The following is a 16,612-nucleotide window of genomic DNA, read 5'->3' as shown; positions in this document are numbered from 1 at the left end:
TGCACTAAATGCTATAATTTTAGCTTTTACCAGGTGCACAAAACATTTTTGTAACTTAGTCTATATACTTGTTTCATGAAGCATTCCAGAAGGCATACTCTTTATCAACCTCCAACATGTAGAACTTTAAAACCAGCTTTGGAGAATCCATATTTTGTAAAATTGGCATTCATTAGCAGATTTTTCTATCACAAAACTGTATTAAGATTAATACACCAATTTGTTAAAAATCTATGATATGCAACCCAGTAATTGCTTCTGGTACTTATAACTGTGTGTTAGAATTATGAATTTTGACTAGTTGTTTTTGGCAACAAACAATAGGAATATTAAAATCTACAGAGTTCTGAAACATTCTGAAATGTAAGATATATCAACTGTAATATCTTACAGTAATATCAACTGTAATATAAAGCGCAACACTCTGGCTGGGCATGGTGGCTCATTCCTGTAATCCCAGCATTTTGGAAGGCCAAGGTGGGAGGATCGCTTGAGCCCAGGAGATCCAGGCCAGACTGGGCAACATAGCAAGATCCTGTCTCCATAATCTTTTTGTTTTAATTAGCCTGGAATGGTGGTGCACACCTGTGGCTCCAGCTACTCATGTGGCTCATGTGGCTGAGGTGAGAAGATCCCCATGAGCCCAGGCTTTTGAGGCTGCAGTGAGCTGTGATTGCACCACTGCACTCCAGCCTGGGACACAGCAAGACCCTGTCTCAGAAATAAATAAAATAAAATAAAGTTCCACACAGTCATCAAAAACATTTTAGTAGTTTCTTGTTACTCTTTAGTATACCTCGGTTTCTGATCTTAGTGGAATTTTGCTTTTCTCCCTGCATCTACATGTGTTTTCTGCATACCAGTAGCAGCAGTAAATGCTGCTCTGATCTACAGAGGATGCCACATAGGGAAAAGAACATCCACAGGAAGGCCCTTTTGCACTGCATCTCCATACTCTGTGACCCTATTAAGGCCATGTCCAAAAGCCCCAAGGTTTTGTCTATACAACATCAAAGATACAGATATTTGGAAGCAACTAGATGCTGATTCAAGTCTTTTATTTGTATCCAGATGTCTGAGAATGTGATATACAGACTCAAAGTAGCAATAATTACTTTGAACCTTTGTCATGCAAATAATGAAACAATTAGCCCCACAGAAGCAATCACTCTACTCCAGATTACTCCTTGTTGATTTCTGCCTAAATGAAGTATGTGGGATTTGAAGGCCAGTGACTGAGAAAAATAAAATTCCTGGGATGCTATTTCCAGACTTGTGTATTCAAAAAAATAACAAAACGGTAAGCATTAAAACCCTCCCTTTGTGTTGGTTGTGGGGTTTGCTTTAACTATATTTTTGGGACTTGATCTCTTTAAATTTTAAATAAAGCACATGATAAAATAAGGTTATTTAAATCTCATAGTTCATAAAGTCCATAAGGACTACGCATACGCTCGCACACACAGGTAAATACACATCCATGTACATATGCACTCATATACACAAAAAAGCACATGTGTATATTTACACATATGCTCATGAAAACACAAGCATCGTGCATACGTATGCAATCACACATGTACAATGTACACACATGCAATGCACACACTCATGTACATGGGAAATTACATATGCATATAGACACATACATGTAGACATGCACATGAATGCACACATGCCCAAAAACATTTGTATGCATGCATACACACATAAGCATAGGCATGCCCACATATACACACACCAACATATGAAGAAAAATAAGTCCTGATTGGAAATATTATTATTTTTTCAGACAGAGTCTCACTCTGTCGCCCAGGCTGGAGTGATGGTGGCACCATCTCGGCTCACTGAAACCTCTGCCTTCCAGGTTCAAGCGATTCTCCTGCCTCAGCCTCCCGAGTAGTTGGGACGCCCAGCTAATTTTTTGTATTTTTAATAGAGACAGGGTTTCGCTGTGTTAGCCAGGATGGTCTCGATCCCCTGACCTCATGATCCACCCGCCTCGGCCTCCCAAAGTGCTGGGATTACAGGCTTGAGCCACCGTGCTCGGCTTGGAAATATTATTTTTAATAAAAATTAGAAAAGGAACATGGATTTTTCCTGGCAAGTAGAAATTAAATATTTGAACACTAAATTATGATGAAAATATAATTCACCTGAATCTTTATTGTTGCAACAACTACTTGTATCTACTATGTGCCTGGCATGAGAATCTTATGATCCCTCTTTTGTAAATGAGTAAATTGAGGCACAGGGAGATAGTCAGCAAGTGATAGAGGCAGAATTCGAATCTAGGATTTTTGGATTCCCTGCTTGCACTGACTACCTCAGGTTACCTCCCTGAACCACCCAGGTACTGAAGGAAATCAATGTTTTCTTCTCCTTCTATGGGTTGCAAGCTTGTGCAAGGCTTGAATTCATTGGGTCGCAGTGCCTCTGACCATGCCACACCTACACAAACAGGGCAGGCATGATAGTGTGCACACCAGCTTTTCAACTAACTGAGCCTTTGCCCTCCCAACTGGGCCTGCAGGCATCCATGACACATGTTAGAATCAACAAATAATATTATGAACTGAGATAACTGAATGGAAAGGAATTCAAGGGAAACTACATGCAATTGTTTGTTACTGTTTCCAGCAACATGCCAACAAATTCAGTTTCAAAAATATTCCATCTGCCTTATAAGAAATAAAAAGCAAGAAGACATAAGCTCTCCAGACTTACTTGACAACTCATGGGTAAGAACAAAGCACACTTTGTTAAGCTCTTCATCTTTAAATACACACCACACTACATGCACATACACACACTACACACAAATATCCCACACACACGCATGTAGATCATACATATACACATCCACACATGCATTTATACATACGCACACACACTTATACACACACGCATTTATACACACATGCACTTAAATCCACATAATACTGATACACATGCACATACACTCACATACACTACTTACATCTACATACATATGCACTTACATATACATACATGCACTTATATATAAACGCACTACTTATATATTCACACACATACACTAATACATGTACTCACACTAGCATACAAAGAAATAAATCATTTAGTTCAGTAGAGAAGGTCAGCCCAAATTCCCATTTAATTTCTCAAAATTATTTGATAACAAACTTTGCCCAAGAATAAAATGCAGGAGATTTAGGTGTATCACTTGCACAGAATTACTTACTATGAAGTGTTTAGAGAAAAAAGAGCTCAGTTTGTTTTGGCCTGAATTCCAATTTACTGTCCTGAATACCAACACTCAGAATTCTAACGTGCTTCTAAATGCCAAATAAAGGGGAGGGGGGAACTTTAAATGTCTTACCTCCTAATATTTTTATTTGTTTCAGGATCCACTTTAATAATCCCATCAAGGTCTTGTTTTCTTTGAAAAAGGAAATTAATTTTAATGAATGATGTTAAAATATAGCACTAATCAGATGAATAATGGCTGGAAAAATTAAGAAGTGGTAAATATACAAGTTTTCTATATCAATGTAAATTTTTAAAGCTCTAAAAGAAAATGAAAATATTCTCTTACAACTTGAGCTGAAGACCATTTAATGTTGCTTATTTGTTAGTAATAAATCTGATTTTTTGTTTTGTTCTCAGAATACATAAGTATATATGAAACTTGTTATTTAACAAAATCAACTTTGCCTTCAGATACATCTTGTTAGAACACTCCAAGCAGGCAGCATTGAAATAACATTAAGTTAGATTAAGTTCTACACTGGACCCAGACAGTGTAAATTTCTACTCAACAAACTGGATACAATTGCCTATTCTGTTTTAAGTAGTAAGAATAATGTTGAGAATCATAATTTCATAATAACAAGAATTTAACAATATTAACTAAAAGAATAAGAATGCATGCTTTCATATAAACTCAGCTATCTACCTAGCCCAAACCCTTTTAAATATCATTTCCTTCAGAGTAGATCATGGTGAGCAAAAAAGGGCAAGAAAAAACAGCTCACGTAGTAGAAAAACTAATGATTCACTCCCCAGGGGGACACAGGCCACCCCATTAAAATACTTTGATATCATAAAAGGCAGCAGCAGAATCTAAAAGGGACAGGAGGGGAAGGCAGAAGCACTGCGATTGGGTGCCACTGCCATGTCAACACAGCTCTGAATAGGAGAAAAAGTGGTGGGAGGTCCTCACTCCCCCTGTGTGTGCCAGCCCAGCCTCGCCTGGGCTGTCTCCTGAGACCACCACCCTTAGAGGAGCTGAATTACCAGAGCTCCAATGATGGCTCACTCTTGGCCATCTCTGTCATTTTGGAAATACACTTTGAAAATTTTGTCAAGACTGTGCATTCTTTAGGCACAAAGAAATTCAATTCAGTCACTTACTCTGAAGACAAATCAAAGCTCAAAATCTGGGCAAAAAGGCAGTTTACTATCAAACATTAAGACAATGCTCCAAAAGTTAGTGGTTTTATTGGGGACAAGGAGGGATGGTCGTGTGGCCTATCTTTATTGTCTAATTCCATGCTAATAAAACACGATTATGAAGCTAAAAAGCCAAATTATTTTATCTTCTGATGGACACTTAACAGAAACCATAATTAAAGACATTAATTATTTTTACCCGGTGGTATTTTCATGTCCTTTGGGATTTACTTTGGTAGCATTATCAAGGTCTTCACTTCTTTAAAAAAAAAAGTTTATATCAGTTTCAAAACATTCCCATAATATTAGACACATACATCTTCTGTATTCCCAATGATTAATTCAAGCTTTTGGAGAAAATTATTATACTGACATTAAATTGGCTTTTGGTATAAAAATTGCCAATCAATAACATAGTTTAATTAATCCTTAGGATTTTATTGGGCTATATGTAAATGTAAATTTAGATCGAATATACTGTAGATTCTTTGAAGTGAAGATCAGGGCACCAGGGATTAGACACAGAAGAGAGAAGCCAAACAAAGATGTGGTGCCCTCAATATCACATAATTAATATGAGAGAAAATAACCAATATTTAGAGACATCTGTTCAGTTCTCACCTTCTGCTCATTTTATTCATCCTGGCATTCACTTTAACAACAGATTTGAGATTTTGTCTTCTTTGGAAAAAACACCAAAACTTGTCAGTTAGGTTACAGTACAATTTTCTCTGAAATCTGTATAATCAAGAATGTCCCTGAATGTGGTGTCAGGTGTTTTCAGGACCAAATGACCAAAAAGAGCTTTGATGTAATTATCCTTAACTTACCTTTAGTAATTTCCACAATAGCATTTCATTTAAATGTGTCTAAATCAGTTTAGAAAGGCTTCTCAATGTGGCTCTCGCTGTGCAATTTTGTCCTTTATATTTCTTAATTTAAATTAAAATTTGACTCATCTCTTAATTATTTAAGAAAATACGGAATAAGAGATTATGTAGCAGGTTTTCCTGCACCTACTTCAATGTAACTCAAATCAGAGGTCCTATGAAACAGCACTCAACATATTCCTTTTGCCTACTAGGTCTGACGGGTCAAAGCAGTACAAGAGTTCACTGCCACAAAGGAAAGCATAACACTCCCATTCCTAATGAGGTAAAAAAGCTAACCTGAATAAAAAGAGCTCCATCAAGGTAGGAGATTGACTTACCCTTTCTCATTTTTGTCAGTCCTTTGATTAACTTTAATCGGACTTCCAAGGCTTTGGATTCTTTACAACATTGGGGGAAAAGAAAGAGAAAGAGAGAGTGAGGCAAGAGCAACTCAGTGATATATTCAGACTCTCGTAATGACAACAGCAGATTTCCCACAAGAGAATCTCATAAGATACAATCAGTGCCTAAAGGATCAGAAGTCCTTGGAAATACTGAATTCAGGTGGCTCTATCCATCATGCAAAATGCACAAGCAGCAGCCTGAGACTAAGATACCAACCATTACTCAGTTATGATGGAGTCAACTTAAAAGTTTTAACCAAGGCTTTTGCTTTCTTGGAGGTGGGTTGGTGGGAGGCTAATTTTAATACGTATATTGAGATACTGTCTTATTTAAGCATGAAAATCATTTACATCAGGAGTAGAAATCAATTGATCAATATTTTAAGTCTAAATACTTTGAGAATTCAGACAAGTCATTTCTCTTAAAAAGTTAGCAGATGTGTTTAAAGGGTCTGAAGTCACCTTGGTAAAGTCAAAATAACTGTTATGGTCCCAGCACTTTATATAAATGAAATAAAACTTTCACATGCTAATGATTAAAAATTATTAGCGAATATGAAAGCTAATCTCTTTAAATTCCCCCAAGCTTCCAAGTATTATGCTTTGCCATTTTCATCTCTCTGATTTCTCTGTGATAAGACTGTTGACATTTTAAGTTATTTCAATGTGAGAAAGAAGGAAGGGAAGAAGAAAAAAGAACTAGGACTTTTTCCCTACCATGCAGACAAGATCAGTTATTCCTGCACCAAAACTCAGTTGTTATCAAATTATCCCAGATTATAAATCTTTTTCCTGGCCCACAAAATGATCTACTTAAGATGCACATCCTACTTGTCCTTTTGTCTACCACTTTTGCAGAACTCTCCAAACTGTTTTCGAAAAATATCTGGAACCTCATCTATTCCTAGAAAGCTCATATAGCCATGTACAAAAAAAAAAAAGAGAGACTGTTTTTCAACTTCATCTATTCCACATTTTTAAAAAATCGTCTATAATATGTTGGCATGTTTACATTATAATCATATGTTATTAACAAGCCTGTATGATGGTTACTGCCAATGCTTTTCATCATGTAGACTTTGTTAAGTGTTCTACATCATAAAGGGTTAAGGATGCATCGCCAAGATTGGTTTGGAAAGCTAGAATGCCATTCTGGGCATAGATTGGAACAGATAAATGGTTTTTAAAAATAACTGTGACAATAGAAATAATTCTCATGTTAGAAAGGCAAATTTCATGACTAACCAAATACAAAGTAAACAGCCAATCTGGAAGGCAAAAATAGTAGAGATCTCAGAAATCCTTGCCCTTTGTCATTCTTGACTATTCCAGGATTTTCTCTAGTGAAATGGTCACGGCTTTGGTTTCTTTCAACAAGAAAAATAATATCAGTCATGTAAGTCAATTATCTAGTATGTCAGTCAGGCTAGAACTATAAGGCAACCTCTTAAATGCTATCAGTTCAGTTACTAATCATCAATTAACCTATTTTATGATTTAAAATAAATAAAAGCATAGCTTTTCATTTAAAGGTATTTACAAATACATATGAAGAGATATACATATGAAATGACCCAACTAAGATTCCAACTGAGAAGTGCCTTTATACACTCTAAAGACTTCAGTGGTGGCCGGGCGTGGTGGCTCATGCATGTAATCCTAACACTTTGGAAGGCCTAGGTGGGCAGATCACATGAGGTCAGGAGTTCAAGACCAGCCTGGCCAACATGGTAAAACACCATCTCTACTAAAAATACAAAAATTAGCTGGACGTGGTGGCGGGCACTTGTAATCCCAGCTACTCGGAAGGCTGGGGCAAAAGAATCACTTGAACCCGGGAGGCGGTGGCTGCAGTGAGCCAAGGTAGGGCCTCAGAGCAAGACTCTGTCTTAAAGAAAAGAAAAAGAGAGAAAGAGACTTCAGTGGTGAGGGGCTATGCTCCCAGCACCTAAATGCCTTAATATAAATGTATTTAGTTCATAAACCAACCTATTCTCCACTACTTGTAACAGCTAGTTGTGTTTCTTTCCATTTTAGATATGAAGGGGAACTGGGAGATCATCTAGGTCATATCCTTCATTTTATGGAATGAGGAAACAGAGCTCTCCAGAAATTACACAACTTGCCCAGGGTCACCCAGATTGATGTTGGTGGCAAAACCAGCACCAAGATACACACTATCCCTGGACCCCAGTCTAAGGCTTATTCCACCAGCCTGCCTGACCCTTGTACTAAGCAGGAGGTCTCCTCCAGAAAATAGTACACCATCTGGGACTCAATCAAAATGGTCTGTCTTAATAAAATCTTACCCTTTGCCATCTTTATCTGTCCGGGTACTCATATAGATGAGGCTTTCAAGGCTTTTGGCTCTGAAAACACAAAGAAATTCACATAAAAGGCTGCATACTGAAATGAAATTGTGTGGTATCTTGAAAGGTCAAATGCAATAAACATTCTCCATGAATTGCTCATTTACTCTTATTGAATGGAAGAGCAGAAATCCTTCTGGGTAATTATGTCTGAACTAAATGTACAATGCTGAGAGCACTACCCCATCTGCCAGTACATTTCCATGCCAGAGGATACAACCCCCTTGCAGCTAATGTCTGAAGGAATAAGACGAGCAATCTGCAAGGTAAGATTTTCATATTTGAGACAGATGCACTTACCTTTTCTCTCTTTCTTCTACCTTTGGATTTGCTCTGAAGAGACCATCAAGACCTTGATTCCTTTAAATGTATTGATTTAAAAAAGCCTCATCAGTGATAATGACCAATGCTTAACTCTATAAGAACGTAGACCAGTTTACATCTAAGACAGGAAACAGAAGCTTGTTGGGGAAGATGAGCTACAATTCTTGAAATAGGTATATTCATAGACTCAAATTTTAAATTGTAGTGGGCCTTAGAGAAAACAAAATAAAAGATATAAACTGGGGATCTGTCAACCACAATAGGTCTATAGAGGTGTTACTTGGATTCATGGAGCATTTCTACCCTTTTAGCTTTCAAGCGTGGGCTTTAAAGTGAGCCCATGTTACAATGATGGTCAGGACACACAGAAACCTGAATTTTCAGGCTAGGTGTAGTGGCTTATGCCTGTAATCCCAGTACTTTGGGAGGCCAAGGTGGAAGGATCACCTGATCCCAGGAGCCCGAGACCAACCTGGGCAACATGGTCTGACCCCATCTCTACAAAAAATTAAAACTTAGCCAGGCATGGTGGTGGTGCCTGTAGTCCCAGCTACTTGGGAGGTTGAGGTGGGAAGATTGCTTGAGTCCAGGAAATGGAGGCTGCAGTGAGCTATGATTGTATCACTGCACTCCAGCCTGGGCGACAGAGCGAGACCCTGTCTCTAAAACGAATGAACAAACAAACAACAAAACTGGATTTTCAGGATCTCCTGAGAATGCCCTGCTGTCCTGCAACACTAGACTCAGTGGAGACCCTCAGCTGGAGCTGAGCTGAGAAGCAGCTGTGTGCTCAGACAGGGCATTTGCTCTCCTTTTGGCTGCAGTTATCACAGTCAGTCTCCTCACCCACTCACACCTGCCTGGTCTCAGCGGGCCGTGGAGTCTGTGACTCCTGATCTAAAACCTCCTCTCCTTGTAAATGAGGAAACTGAAGAGCAGCAGATTAAGTGATCATTATTGCCAGAACAGGATAGGAAAAACACATCTCGGGATCCTCTGATCAATGAATTCATTTGGCATTTCCCTGTTTTCTCCTTCTCTTTGATCACTGTTTAGTGGGTTAGTATGCAAAGTAATAGAGAGCTTGCTTACATTATACTTACCACAAACACAAGCCTTGATTATTCATTTTTCTCTCTTGGCATATTTCAAGTTATACAATTATAAATGATTCAAAACAAGAAGATACAGCCTGGGCAACATAGTGAGACCCCATCTCTACAAAAAATTAAAAATTAGCCACACGTGGTGGCACAGGCCTGTAGTCCCAGCTACTTGGGAGGCTGAGGCAAGAGGATGGCTAGCGGCCAGAAGGTCAAGGCTGCAGTGAGTTATGATTGCACCACTGCACTCCAGCCTGGGTAAGAGAGTAAGACTCTGTCTCAAAAAATAATAATAAACAATATAACATTAACTATGATAATAAAATGTTTTTTGTAATGGTTAAACTAAAATTATTCCATGATCAAACCAAATTCTGTTTACATTTTAGTTAATTAATATTTCAGGAAGAGAAAAGTGGTTATTTATATAACTGCCTTAATAAACAAATGGCGTACGAAAATCAAGAACACTTTCATATTAGTATCTTCAGACTTTAATAACCATTCATCATAACAATGAAATGATGATGATTGCTGCAAGCTTTTGTTCAAGATTTGTAGGATATTTTTGACTACCCTGGTATGTGGGTCCTCACGCTCAAAGACTGGAAAGGCATAAAAAGTCACAATATGCAACTCAGTAATAAAAAATAAACATTTAAAAATCTTACCTATTCAAGCTTTTGTTCATTTTGATGAGATTATCCAATTCTTCACTTTGGGAAGAGAAAAAAATGTTTAACATTAGTAAAAAGCTTGCCCAGGGTCAAAGGGTAAATTTGCCTTAAAATGACAGTTCTCTGAAATACAACACATCCCACTTTTATCATCTGCGAAAATCCTGATGATCCTCAAAGCTCGCATCCAACACCACTTTCTCCAGAAAGCCTTTCCTAGTCCTCTAACTGAATAGAGTCCTCTACATTTTTGGAGCCCTTGCAGCATTTGTTTTTTCTGCACCTGCTTTATGACAGTTCTGTGACTATACTTTGAGTTATAGCCATTGCACACTGGTCTCATGTTAATGCTCCTACCTCAGCACAGGCACACATATGCACACCACTTAAAATTTAGAACTGTATTTTACATCAGACACACTTCTGTGTTTTAATACAGTGTCTTTCATACAGTAGATACTTAATGCCCACTTTTAATTGAGTCCACACATAGGTACATTGATTAATTATAGCATTGTGCAATGTACTTGCACACGTAGCTTCTAGAAAACATTTGTTCATCAGTAAGTCTGGCTTCCTTCTTGAGCTCTGCTACTTCATTTCCAGGTCAGCTAAATTTGCTAGCCTGTTTCCACATTTGACAACTGCAAAGCCTTTTCTGGCTGCTGCTTCAGGAGCAACCTATTTAAATTCTTAGGTTCAGGAATTCTATTTAAACCACATGGGTTCAACTTTCTCCCCTAAGCGGGCAGCCTAGGTGAGGTGGAGTGGGGGTTTCACCACAGTGCTATTGGTTTCTTCCTCTAGTTCCCTGTCACAGCATGTCCTTTCTCCAACTTTTCTATTCATGACCTACCCCCGACCACACACACACACACACACACACACACACACACACACACCTTGCCCCACCTCTCTTGCCTTCCTCAGCAAGTTTTTCTGTTCACAAATCAGTAGTTACGCATTCAAGTTTCCTCGTTAAGGACACATGGAGTACGATCCAGGACTCATCACTTATTCATTGGTGAATCTGGGTGAGTTACCTAACCTTCTATGGACTTAATTTTCCCATTTGTAAAATGAGAATACTAATCATACCCACCTCAGAAAAGATTCATAAGCTCATGAATATAAAGTATTTAGCACAATGCCTAACAAGTCATAAATTCCTGATTAATTGGGGCCATTATAATAAATAATGCCCTGTCATTACTAAATTTTTTGTTTAATAAATGCTTGCTATACTTTTTTTTTTTAAGACAGAGTTTCACTCTTGTTGCCCAAACTGGAGTTCAATGGCATGATCTTGGCTCACTGCAACCTCCGCCTCCCAGGTTCAAGCAATTCTCCTGCCTCAGCCTCCCGAGTAGCTGGGACTAAAGGTGTGCACCACCATGCCCAGCTAATTTTTGTAGTTTTAGTAGAGATGGGGTTTCACCATGTTGGCCAAGCTGGTCTTGAACTCCTTACCTCAGGTGATCTGCCCACCTCAGCCTCCCAAAGTGCTGGGATTACAGGTGTGAGCCACCACGCCCAACCTAGTAAATGCTTGCTATACTTATTTTTTAATTGCACTTAGAAACACCAAGACTTCGACTTAGCCTTTAGAGAGATGCAATTGCTAAGTCACTTATGTGCTTGAAGATGCCTGGCACGATGACACTATAGCAAGAATAGCTGCTGAGGGTAGTCCTCTTAGAGACCCTAAATTAACAGCCAGTACATAGGTGAATCCTGTCAAGTAGTTTTAGGTATCAATGGTAGAATTGTTGCCTGAGAATAAATACTGAAATACAAAAGTTGCTGCCTCTAACAACAACAAAAAAAATTAATGCTCTATCCTTGTGTGTGACAAACACTACCCAGTCCCTTGACACAGTAACCCATTACTGTTTCTTGCTTGATATTCTACCCACTAACTCTGAGACTAACAATCTGTTCATGTCCCCAAGGGAAAGAGCAAACCCACGAGTCCTATAAATTTTAACCCCAGGCTTTCCTGACTGGCATGAGTCACAATGATGAGATTATCAGGATTTGGAGTTGCTTTATCCCAAGAAAATTAGCATAAATCATGAGAAGACACTCTGTGGCAAATTAAATAAAATGGATACTGTATTCCAAATAAAAAACTTAAGCTTTCAAAATGACTTTAAATTGATGAAAGCTTTGGATATTAAGTTTCACCATTGCATTTGTAACAAATTAAATGCTCTTAATCAGATAGCAGTAACATTCCATTTCACAAAGAGCAGCTCGGATAACTAAAGCCATTTCTACTCCCTGTGGATGGTCCAAAGAAACAATACTCTATGATGACTACCATGAACATTTTTCCTGATCCCTGTCAAGCAGCATCTTCTCTCTGTGATAAATGTACCTGGCTGTGGAATTTGAGCATTATGGCTAGGGAGCAGGGACAGGAAAGTTAAACTAACTGCCTCTCTGACAGTTTTTATTTGATTTACACCAAACCATAATTTCCCTTCAGAGTCACTCACTTATCTGTTTCTCAGATATCCCGATCACCCACCAAACCACTGTCTAATCCCTACTGGAAACAAAATATTACCTGCAACAGAAATAAATCAATAAAATTAGAGATCTAGACACTTCAATGAGGGAAGACGTGGAAATGAAACATTCAGGACAATTTCTATAGACTCTGTCTGGATTCAGAGCTCCTATTTTGTTTATGAATTTGCACAGAAAAGCCAAGTGTCACATTTTCTTTTCTTCAATTCTTTTGACAGAGACTGCAATCTCTAACAACACTCTTAGCATTACTAAAATCTATTAAACAAGGAATATTTTTGAGAGCTTTGGACTTAAACAATGGAATATTATGATTTTACCATAATCTATTAAACACTGTGTACAAAGCATCATGTCACACACTGTAAATGGCAAATAAGACAAAATATCTGCCCTGAGAGACTATAGAGATGATAGAGAAGGTAACACACTGATGCAAATAACAGGAAACAAAACTGAGTATGATTCGGTCTTATAAAATATGAATAGTGCAACTCTAAGTGCTAATAGAGGCAGAAGTCACATCTCACTGGATCACTCAGGGAAGATAACAGAGAAGGTGCCACTTGATCCAGATCTTGAACAATGAGCAGGGCTTGGATGGATTGGCATGGTGGCTTGAGGCTGGAAAAGGCTACCATGTGGTATAAACAAAGCCAGAGTATTTGGAAACTACAGAGAGAAAATGGTTTCCCTTGATATGAATGTAGGATAAATATAGGAGTGAAAACAGAAATAACTGGAATGTGAGGCTGGAGCCAGGTTGGCAAGGGCTTTGAATGAGGTTATATGCCATTGAATGGGCAATGTGGATCTGGTTCAGTGACTGAGCAGAATCTTTGGAAAAATTCTAGCATTGATGGGTGATAATAGTTTAGTGGAAGGAAAGCCTGAAGAGTGTAAGTAAAGCTGAATAACTACTCTAACAATCTGTGAAGGAGTCAATGAGGTTTTAAACTAGGGGAAATCCATGTACACATGAGGGACATTTTAGATGTTTAATTCGTGCATGCATGATACTACTTAAGGGGAAGGAGAAGGAAGAATCAAGAATTATTCCAGAAAGGTGAGTCTGCAGGAATTCAAGAACAGAGAAGTGAGGAACAGCACATTTGGGAAGGAATTTGGATATGACCTTGGACATCCTGAGGGGTGGTGCTAGGAGATGAGTGGAGATCTGGACCAGCAACATAAATACAAGACTGGATATTTGGAATGAGGCTTGACAGCTGAGGTCACTGGGCGAGTAAAATTGCCAGAAAAAGCAGCAGAGTTGGAAGAGTGTCCATAAATGTCGGCACCATCCACTATTCAGGAATACTTATCTGGAGAAACTGATGCTTTCTTATTTTAAATTATATACGATATAGAGCACTAGGATTTTGTTCATATTTGGAACTTTTAAAGGTGTGGTTAAGCATTTTTGAAACACCAGGGAAGATAAAACCCAAGCTCAAAAGCTCTGAGATCTCACCCTTTGTCACTTCTCTGAAGTGAAGTGGCCACTTTGACGATGTTATCAAGATCCTGACTCCTTCAAACAATGAAAAATAAATACAGGTCAATGATAGTCGAGCTATTTTTGAAGGAGCTAAAATTTCTCATTTGTTTTCAGTAAATAAAGTAAATAGTCTAGGTGGTGTTCAGGAATTACTGAGTTTAACAGAATGACAAAATGGTTCTATTATGTCAGCTCATGGCACACAGAGACACACACATCCCCCACTGACACACACACACACACACACACACACTCCCCTCTGTTATTCCACCTGGGTGTTGGCTCTGCCATCTAGTGCTCACTGAAATAACTACATTTTCTCCTGAAGACTTGTATTGCCAGCTCCCAGGTTCTATGTTACAAAAAGGACATAGAAAACAAAATCCATTTAACTGACAAGTAAACACAGAAGTGAGTTCAAAAGGTTTTCTACCAGAACCAAGCAGCATTAAGCAACAGATACAATTAATTAATTAATTATTCCTTTTCACCCTAAAGGGGTGAAAATGTTTGTCTTCTCAGACTCTAGAATAGGTGGAAGCACCTGAGCACATAGAGGGCTCATGTATTCCAAATCAGATCAATGCCAATATCCCTGGATCATAAAAGGAACAATTAGGAAAATTCTTACAGTAATTAAGAACTGTGGGCTGGGTGTGGTGGTTCACACCTGTAATCCCAGAACTTTGGGAGGCCAAGGAAGGAGGATCCCTTGAGGCCAGAAGTTTAAGATTAGCCTGGGCAACAAAGGGAGATCCCCATCTCCACATACAAATTTCTTTTTAAATTAGCTGGGTGTGGTGGCCTGTGCGCGTAGTCCCAACTACTCAGGAGGCTAAGGCAGGAGGATCTCCTGAGCCCAGGAGTTTGAGGCTGCAGTGAGCTATAAGTTCTCTGCTGCACTCCAGCCTGGGTGACACAGCAAGATCCTGTCAAAAAAAAAAAAAAAAAAAAAAAAAGAAGAAGAAGAAGAAAAGAAAAGAACTCAGTATCTCATAGAAGGTTAATAAGGTTCCATGAAGAAAGGATTTTGTAGCCAAGTAAGTTGGGAAATGTAACCGACTTTTGCTGATTTGGAATACACATAAGCACACTAAAGATTCTGAAAAGTTCTGTGGCAGAAAACTCTATTAAACTGTGTTTCCTAAATGTAGTGAAACACTGAACTCTTCTTTTGCAGAACATGCATTGACATCCTGTGGCACATAGAACACACGTTGGGGAATGCCAAGAGTGGTGCTGTAAGCTCCTCAGAACAAGGGAAACATGACTTTCTCCAAAGAAGAGAATCCATGTGATGTGTCTTTTAGAATGGCACTCTTCTGAAAGTCAAACGGGGATAATATAAAAAATGAAAAGTATATAAGTTTTAAACTTCAAAGTAATTTTTTCAGTCATAAAAATCTTTTGACTGAAAAATTATCATATTGATAGACTTATAAAATTGCACTGTTTAAAAACTATTTTCAAAAAGTAATTTTTTTTCCTTAGAAAAGGGAGAAAAAGAAGACACATTCAGAACAAATGCTAGACTAAATAGGATGTGCAAGACAACAAGCGTAAATTAGAAGTGTAAATCGGGAGACCAGACATTTGGGGAATGCCACCTTACCCTCCCCACCGACGACATTTGGTGAATGTCCCTTAACAAATGGCATCAATGTGCTTCTTCCTGATGCTGCAGGATTTTGTAGCACAAGTTCAACTGAACAACTGTATTTCCACCTCTTTATTTATACATCCACACCAACTATATCATAGACCTCAGAGCAGGTCCTGGGAATAAAGAGGTGAGCAAGCTTTCCTGCCTTTAGTGGGTTTGATCTTATCCTGTTACCTTGTTCACACCATTTTGGTAGTTTTCTTAATGGAAAGTTTGGGATAGAATTAAAAGGAACAAAATTCTGAAAGTGCCTACAAAAACATTTATTACTATTTTGGAGTCAGTTGGAAAACTGATTTTGTCTACCTTATTATTAATTGCCTTGCATTTTTTAATGTGCTGAGAAAGCATACTTTATCATTACTACAGTTACGTAGATATAAATAGAAATCAGTGTACCTTATATTTCTTTCAGCAGATCTGTTGGTTTCTGTATATACACCTGGTTTAGGTGGATGTATCTGCCTATATTTTCAAAGTTAAAAGATTATATCAGTCAGAAAAGAAAACACTTTTTTTGATAAATTGAAATTTATTTTAAAAAATTTATGTACAAAAAGATCAGTGTTTGTTGGAACCGTAACACTACCTGAGATAACAAACTTAAATTCTTTGGGTTGGCGGGAACTCCAGTATACTGAGTTTGTAATTTAATCTATCTTTATCGCATATTTGTAAACCACTGGATCTATCTAGACTTATAAGTTCTAAATATGTTTATGTTGTTTTT

The 16,612-nt window shown here is 38.1% G+C and overlaps 1 protein-coding gene and 1 long non-coding RNA gene across 14 annotated transcripts in view; one reads left to right on the top strand and one right to left on the bottom strand.

Moving 5' to 3' along the window:
* SCEL (sciellin) overlaps nucleotides 1-16,612 on the bottom strand; it is a 169,151-nt gene that overhangs the window by 37,189 nt on the left and 115,350 nt on the right. For 4 of the 13 annotated variants that reach the window (XM_055096863.2, XM_034936816.3, XM_055096866.2 and 1 more), the window contains 8 exons: nucleotides 16,282-16,347; nucleotides 14,193-14,252; nucleotides 10,178-10,222; nucleotides 8,380-8,439; nucleotides 8,020-8,079; nucleotides 5,645-5,704; nucleotides 4,634-4,693; nucleotides 3,362-3,421 (listed from right to left, as the gene is read on the bottom strand). In XM_055096863.2, the coding sequence (XP_054952838.2) occupies nucleotides 3,362-3,421; nucleotides 4,634-4,693; nucleotides 5,645-5,704; nucleotides 8,020-8,079; nucleotides 8,380-8,439; nucleotides 10,178-10,222; nucleotides 14,193-14,252; nucleotides 16,282-16,347 (471 nt within the window). Of the gene's footprint in view, nucleotides 1-3,361; nucleotides 3,422-4,633; nucleotides 4,694-5,055; nucleotides 5,116-5,644; nucleotides 5,705-8,019; nucleotides 8,080-8,379; nucleotides 8,440-10,177; nucleotides 10,223-14,192; nucleotides 14,253-16,281; nucleotides 16,348-16,612 lie in introns of all 13 variants that reach the window. The other 9 variants (XM_055096867.2, XM_055096870.2, XM_055096868.2 and 6 more) reach the window with 5 other exon arrangements.
* LOC130540720 (uncharacterized) lies at nucleotides 1,226-8,013 on the top strand. Its single transcript, XR_008954712.1, has 4 exons — nucleotides 1,226-1,300; nucleotides 3,387-3,506; nucleotides 5,519-5,627; nucleotides 7,748-8,013. It is a non-coding gene; the product is annotated as an uncharacterized LOC130540720 (long non-coding RNA).

The sequence above is a fragment of the Pan paniscus genome, chromosome 14 (assembly GCF_029289425.2).
Source record: "Pan paniscus chromosome 14, NHGRI_mPanPan1-v2.0_pri, whole genome shotgun sequence".
NCBI classification, from domain to species: domain Eukaryota; kingdom Metazoa; phylum Chordata; class Mammalia; order Primates; family Hominidae; genus Pan; species Pan paniscus.
This window is presented reverse-complemented; position numbering and strand designations above follow the sequence as displayed.